General features: G+C 31.8%; 1 protein-coding gene across 1 annotated transcript in view; it reads right to left on the minus strand.

Annotated features, from left to right (window-relative positions):
• The window catches only part of LOC107738688 (coronin-2B-like), a 17454-nt gene continuing 10083 nt past the window's right edge, over positions 1 to 7371 (minus strand). The window contains exons 3-11 of the mRNA XM_016550481.1: positions 5668 to 5784; positions 5440 to 5589; positions 5190 to 5354; positions 3908 to 4024; positions 3547 to 3826; positions 1345 to 1457; positions 1078 to 1168; positions 913 to 983; positions 1 to 120 (exon numbers count right to left, since the gene is read on the minus strand). Of these exons, the coding sequence (XP_016405967.1) occupies positions 1 to 120; positions 913 to 983; positions 1078 to 1168; positions 1345 to 1457; positions 3547 to 3826; positions 3908 to 4024; positions 5190 to 5354; positions 5440 to 5589; positions 5668 to 5784 (1224 nt within the window). The remainder of the gene's footprint in view (positions 121 to 912; positions 984 to 1077; positions 1169 to 1344; positions 1458 to 3546; positions 3827 to 3907; positions 4025 to 5189; positions 5355 to 5439; positions 5590 to 5667; positions 5785 to 7371) is intronic.

A 7371-nucleotide genomic window follows, 5' to 3' on the forward strand; every position in this document is an offset into this window, starting at 1 on the left:
TCACGTGTTTCTCAGGTTCTTGAGCTCCAGCTCCAGTTGTCGGATTCTCTCGTCTTTTTCTCCGAGTTCATCTTTGAGTTTCCTAATTTCATCCTGCTGCTTGAAGACCATCTTCAGGAGCTGCTTATGAGACAGAACAATCTCCTTAACATCTCACTTTTCTTTCTCCTAGACATCAAAAGATTATATAGAGAGCAAATGGAGTCTTCTCTTTAGAAAAACACCCTCTTATGGGCAATTTAAAAAGTTAAAACATAACCCCTTTTAAATAAATAAATCACCAAACTTAAACTCAAAACAGCTGGTCAAAGAATCAAATCAAAAGCAGACAAAACAGGTGAAATATTATTTCTAGTGTGACGCTACACAAAGTTTGTGATGAAAAACACTGAAGTGCTGCATCAAAGCTGGATTTGTTTTGCTAAAAATACCCGATTTATAATGTCTGATGCACCGGTTTGATCTGAAGACCCCAAAATAGTCACAAAAACACATTCATTCTCTATTAATAATGTTATTCATCCAGCTATAAAAGTATATTTACTTCATGTTTGAATATCAGTTACAGTTTTTGCATAAGCCAGCATGAGACTTGCTTATTAACTTGGTTAATTTAAAAATACTTTAGTGAAAAATGCACACAGAACAAAAGCTTTAATATCAAATAACATGTTGTCCAAGCACAGAAACCTGATGTGAAAACAGCTGCTGTAATGAGGCACAGCTGTAGATAAAGCGTGCAGAAAGGTTTGCATTGCTTTAATGCATGTTTATCGACTCAGAAAGCTTCATTTGCCCAATAAGTAAATAAATATATATATATATTAGGTTAGGGGTTAGTATTTATTTCTGTGACATGACCATTGAATATGTGGTAGAGGGTAACACTTTCACTAAACCATGACTATATACCCGTTTAGATGCTCTGAGACCTGCTGGATTTGGACGTTTATAAGCTTCTTTAAGAGAAATCAGCAGTGGCCCTGTACAAACACACACAGATGACTTTACACACAGATCAAACGCATGAATGAATTCAGATCATGTTCATCATGTACGTGAAGGTGAAGACGTCACCTCTGTCAATCCCACTGAGCCACTCAGCGGCCGACAGGGCTGATTCTGTGCCCGCCGTCATCGGGAAAATATCCTCCTGATACGTCTCAGACTGCAGCGGACATAGATCACATTTAAAACAGCTGAAAACATTACTGAAGATTTGATTTTTTCAGAGCATAGTGGCATGGTTTCAGTCTGTTGCTCGCATAAAGACTTGGAATCTAACCACTGGACATGCTTTGTTTGACTCAGAGAAGCGTCTGATTTCATTTTTGTTTTGCTCACCCTGCGCGGGACGATCATGGAGATGGGCTCCACCAGACCTTTCAGAGTCACCAGCTTATAAAACCTGAAGATCTCACACTCACTCACATCCACGCCGCGTTTGGGCATCACACCTGCACACCAACATCAGATCAGACCCATTCACCGCCAACTTACCTTTTCTTGCATTTTTTAAGAAAAAAAAAAGAAGTCATTTTTATTAGTTTCGATTTATTTATTTTCTTCTATTTGGATACTTTGGTATTATATTTTATTGTTTTATTTTATACTATTTTTTTCAATTTATTAAAAAAAAAGTTTATATCGTTTTTATTGATGCCATTTCTTATAGATTTTATTGTAATACTATTTTACTTCAATAATAACTTAATAAAATCCTGAAGCAATGTTTGAATAATTGGGAAACACCATATCATATAAGTTAGTTGATTAATATGTTCTAATATTTCAGTATTAAATAAACTAATTCAAATATAAAATAAAATAATAAAACAAAAAATGTGTAATATAACAGTCATTTTTAACTTAACTTTGCTACACTGTAAAAAAAAATCCATAAAATGTATGGTAAAAACCCGGCAGCTGTGGTTGCCAGAATTTTACCGTAAAAAATACGGTAGCAACGTTTTAGGTTTTACAGTTTTAACTTAAATTTACAGTTAAATACCGTAATTTAATTAACTGATATAATGTTAATATACCAACCTATTGAAGTACTGAAATCTGTTTTGTACCTTTGTAATACACTGATAACCACCAAATGCAGGTGGTGATGAGGAAGTCACATGATGAACCAAAGCCCATTACAAGCAGCTTTTAAATAATAACATATATAGAAGGTGCACAGTGTCATTCACACAAACACTAAACACCATCATGGTAACACACGTGAAACTGAAATAATGCAATAAACATTTATTTAACAACATTAGGTGTAACACACAACCCTAATATACAAAACTGATAAGAAAAAAACTAAGAAACATAGTTATTTCAACAAAAAAACATCACATTTGAAATGTAATGCAGGGAATTCTGGGAATGTCAATTTACGGTTATTCCCTGTAAATTATACGGTCTTTTTCACTTCCAAAAATGGTATACTACCGTAAAATTAATGTCTAATACAGTTTTTCACCGTATATAGTAGGGGAATTTACCGTTAACCATTTAACAGGTTTTTACTGTAGCATTTTTACAGTCTTTTACCGTTAAATTCATGGTCATTTTTTACAGTGTACTTCTGTATTTTATTTTACATTTTATTTTTGATTTATTTTCAAAATTACTTTTATTTTTCTATTTCTTTTAAATTTTACGTAACTTTATTTTACTTGAATAATAACTTAAAAACCTGAAGCAAAACACCATATAATTTAATTTAGTTTAATTATATTATATTATACATTCATTCATTTCTTTCTTTATTGTCTCCAGAAGGAGAAATTTGTCTTGAGCAGTCAAGAGAGCAGATTAACTTACAAAGTTACACACACACACAAAAAAAGAAAGATATAAAGATATTTTATTTTACTATATATATTATACAACATTAGTGCTGTCAAACGATTAATCGCGATTAATCGCATCCAAAATAAAAGTTTTTGTTTACATAATATATGTGTGTGTACTATGTATGTTTATTATGTATATATAAATACACACACATACATGTATATATTTCAGAAAAACATGTTATGTTTATATATTAAATATTTATATATTAAATACTTTCAAAATATATACTGTATGTGTGTGTATTTATATATACATAATAAATATACACAGTACACACACATATATTATGTAAACAAAAACTTTTATTTTGGATGCGATTAATCGCGATTAATTTTTTGACCGCACAAAACTATATATATATTTTACTTCATTTATTTTATTTGACTATTCATGTATTTCATATTCAGTTTTTTTTTCTTCAAAATTTTAACAAATGATTTATGTTTTTATGTTTCTTATAGATTTTATTGTAATTTTATTTTACTCAATAATAACTGATGCAATGCTTGAAAAATTGGGAAACACCATATAATTTATTTATTAATATTTATACTAATATTTTAATTCTAAACCAATTCGATTATAAAATAAAATAAATGCTATGTGTTCATTAGCATTTTATTTTTTGCCTTGATATTGAACTTTGCATCAAGAATATGGAATGATTTGGTGACAGTAACTCACCCAGACCCTTCTGCGGAGCCGGCGATCTGAACTCCATCAGGAACTGCAGGAAGGGTTTCTCAGGACTCACCTCGTAGTACCTGATGTTTCCGTCTCCCTGTGGATGTGAGACCATTTCAGTAAGATAAGCCACAGATCTGCATGCTTCAGATTGTTTTACTGGAGAGTGGCTCACCTTCCCGGCCAGATAAAGCATGTGTGTGTCAGCATCATAGAAGGGGAAGAGGACACCGGACAGCCCGTCGATCTCCTCCTCTGTGATGGGAGCGGATAGATCCTCCTGCATGTTTAAACAAATGCCTGAAGCAATTTGATTGCTTGTTCTAGTCGGCCTAGTGGCATTAAACAGTTTAGAGCTTACCTGATCCCACAATGCAATCTGTCTAGTGTTCCACCTGGAGACGCCCGTGGTGAGGACACGCTTCAGATTACCCAGAAACACCACGCGGTTCACTCTGGTGCTTTTACAGTCTGCTTCCTGTTCGGATGAACATTATACAGAATTAAACAAGCAGGATCGGTTAAAATATAAATGTACAAATAAATATACATTTTTAAATTAATATTTCTTTAGTTAAAATATAGAGATATTTATGTATTTATCATAAAAAAAATATACAAATATAAAAAATTACAATTCAGTGACACCAAACTGGGATGATGCAAAGATAACATTTATTTCCAACAAAATATATTGAATTATACACACATGAACAGTTAAATATAATGTACAATTAAAATTTAAATCTTAAAATAAAATACAGAATATCTAATAAACTAAAATTAATTTAAATTAAATATATGCATTGTTTTATGTTTATTATAAAAATTATATATATATATATATAATTTAGTAACACCAAATTAGAATAATGCAAAAATGACATTTATTTCCAACAAAATAGAATTAGTTAAACAAATATATTCAATTAAAATATTATGTATTTTATTTTTATATATTAACTACATTATATAATAGAACTGTTTATTTTAAAATACATTAAAATATATTTATTTGTTTATATATATTATAAACAATTTTTTTAAAATTATAATTATGTGACACCAAATTGGAAAAACACAAAAATATAATTTATTTACAACATAATATATTTAAGTAAACAAACATGTATGGATAAATATAATGTGTAGCTAAAATATAAATAAAAATAAAATAACAATATCATATAATGTTTTATTTTAAATTAAAAATATAGATATAATTTAATTCCATGACACCAAATCGGATTAATGACAATTAAAATATAATTAAATTAATTGATTAAATTGAATTAAATATATATTTTTTTATTTATTATAATAAAAAAAAATTAAATATAATTTTGCAACACCAATCAGAATAACGCAAAAATATAATTTATTTCCAACATAATATATTTAATTAAACAAACACTTGTGGTTAAAATATAATCTAAGTATAACATTAAAAAAAATCAAATATAATTTATTCATTATTAAAAAACAAATATGTATTTATAAAACTATAAAAATAACCATTCAAAAACATATATTTAATATAAAAAAATATTTTAAAAAATTAAAATAAAAATCAAATCAGAATTATACAAAATCAACACTTATTTCCAAATATATGGTTTGCGGTATATGACGTCTGCTCTCACCTGAAGAACTTTCCCTGAACGTGGATCAATAATGCACAGTTTTTTATCCTTACAGCTGGTGGCCAGTAAACTTCCATCGGTGTTGAAGGACATACAGAGGATGACGTCTGGATGGCTGTCAATCATCTTCACAGCCACGCCCTCCTCCAGGTTCCAGATCAGAATCTGTGACGTAAACGTCAAAACATCATGGGTTTGTCATTCAGGTCACTGCGGGTTAGTTAGAGTTAGTTCTGGTTGTCGTGGTTACCTTGCAGTCGTATCCGGCGCTGAGCAGGATGCCGCTGCAGGTGGGATGCCACTCGATAAGCCCCGCCCTCCGGATGTGACCAATCAGGATCATCAGAGCTTCGGTCATGTTCCTCCTCAGACCGCCGTCAGGAATCTGCCAGATTCTCACCTGGAGGTCAAAGGTCACGGCTGCATTGGCATAAATGTCGTCGCCACAATCATCACAGTTAACAGGTTAGATTCTCACCGTACAGTCCTCGGAGCTGGACGCGATGATGTTGTCCATGAACGGACTCCATCTGATGTCCATCACGCTGCCCTGGTGGCCGCAGACCTTTGGGTGATGAGGGTCTATTCTCCCCGGCTGAGAGACAATAAGCTCATATTTAGACCGGGGCTAGTTGTCACACGGGACATTTGCCTAAATCTCAGTAGTCAAACGTTTTCTCTAGCAGTGGCGTTGTATGTTGGTATCTGTCTTAAATTTAAACTTAAAATCCAATCTCATATGCTATTTTTATCGGTGAGGTAAAAAGTGAACATAATAACACAACACTTACATAAATTAAGACATGAGTCACTTTATATCTCACTTAAAACTAAATTGAGTAATGATAGATATCGATTTACTATGCTAAGGTACTCTGTGGTAAAGAAATTACGAAAAGCTAAAGCAGATTTTTTTCCTCACTGTGATAGAAAAAGCAAGAGGCAATCCTGGAATCAGTTAAAAAAAATTAACAGCACAACAAAATGAAGATAAGAAAATTCTAGAACTTAAAGTAAAGGGGAAATCAATAAACAATCCAGCTGAGGTGGTAGAGATTTTTAATTATCATTTTGTTGATTCCGTAGAAACCATTACTCGTTGTTTTTCGCCTGTGTATACTAATGTCTGTCCACTTACAACAGTGGAGCCTGTTTTTAGAATATGGCCTGTTAGTGATTCTGATGTTATGAGAACAATTAGATCTCTTAAATCATCTAGAGCAAAAGAAAAATACGGTATGGATGTTGTTATGCTCAAAGAGTCTAGTTCGACTCTAATTAAACCTATTACTAAAGTTATTAACCTTTCAATTTCTCAGGGAAAATTCCCAAGTGTTTGGAAGTCGGCGATTGTTGTTCCAATATTCAAAAGTGGAGATTCCCTTTCTATTGATAATTATAGGCCAATTAGTATTTTACCCACTGTTTCTAAGGTTATGGAGAAATTAGTTGCAAAACAGATAAGCAGTTACTTGAGTAGTAGTTTATTTTCATTGCATCCAATGCAGTTTGGTTTTAGAGCAAAATACTCAACGGAAACCGCAAATTGTTTTTTTATAGAAAATATTAAAACTTTCTTAGATAAAGGTGGTGTAGTTGGAGCCGTGTTCCTTGATTTAAAGAAAGCCTTTGACACCGTTAATCATAGAATCCTTATGTCTAAGCTATCTTGTTTTAATTTCTCATTACATACACTTAACTGGATAGAGTCATATCTATCAGATAGATTTCAGTGTGTTAGAGTACAAAATCACCAATCCAATGATTTAGGTACATCAACTGGTGTTCCTCAAGGATCTATCTTGGGTCCATTGCTTTTTGCTATATATATATATATATATATAAATGATTTTCATCTTGCATGTCCTGGCATTAATATACAAATGTATGCGGACGATACAGTAATTTATATACAGTACATGGTAATAGTCTAGCACAAGTTGCAAATGAACTCACGAATTCTATGGTTAATGTGTCAGCATGGCTAAAAGAGAATTGCTTACTACTAAATGTGTCCAAAACAGTATGCATGTTTTTCTCTAAGTCTAACAGTATTATTAAAGAGCCGGATGTTTACGTGTCAGGGAATGCCTCAATAATAATATCTGGGAATACTGATTGATTCTAAACTTACATTTAAAGCTCAAGTTAAAAAGGTTTGTAAGCAGGTTAAGTTTAATCT

The sequence above is a fragment of the Sinocyclocheilus rhinocerous genome, unplaced genomic scaffold (assembly GCF_001515625.1).
Source record: "Sinocyclocheilus rhinocerous isolate Xijiao unplaced genomic scaffold, SAMN03320098_v1.1 scaffold401, whole genome shotgun sequence".
Classification (NCBI taxonomy): Eukaryota; Metazoa; Chordata; class Actinopteri; order Cypriniformes; family Cyprinidae; genus Sinocyclocheilus; species Sinocyclocheilus rhinocerous.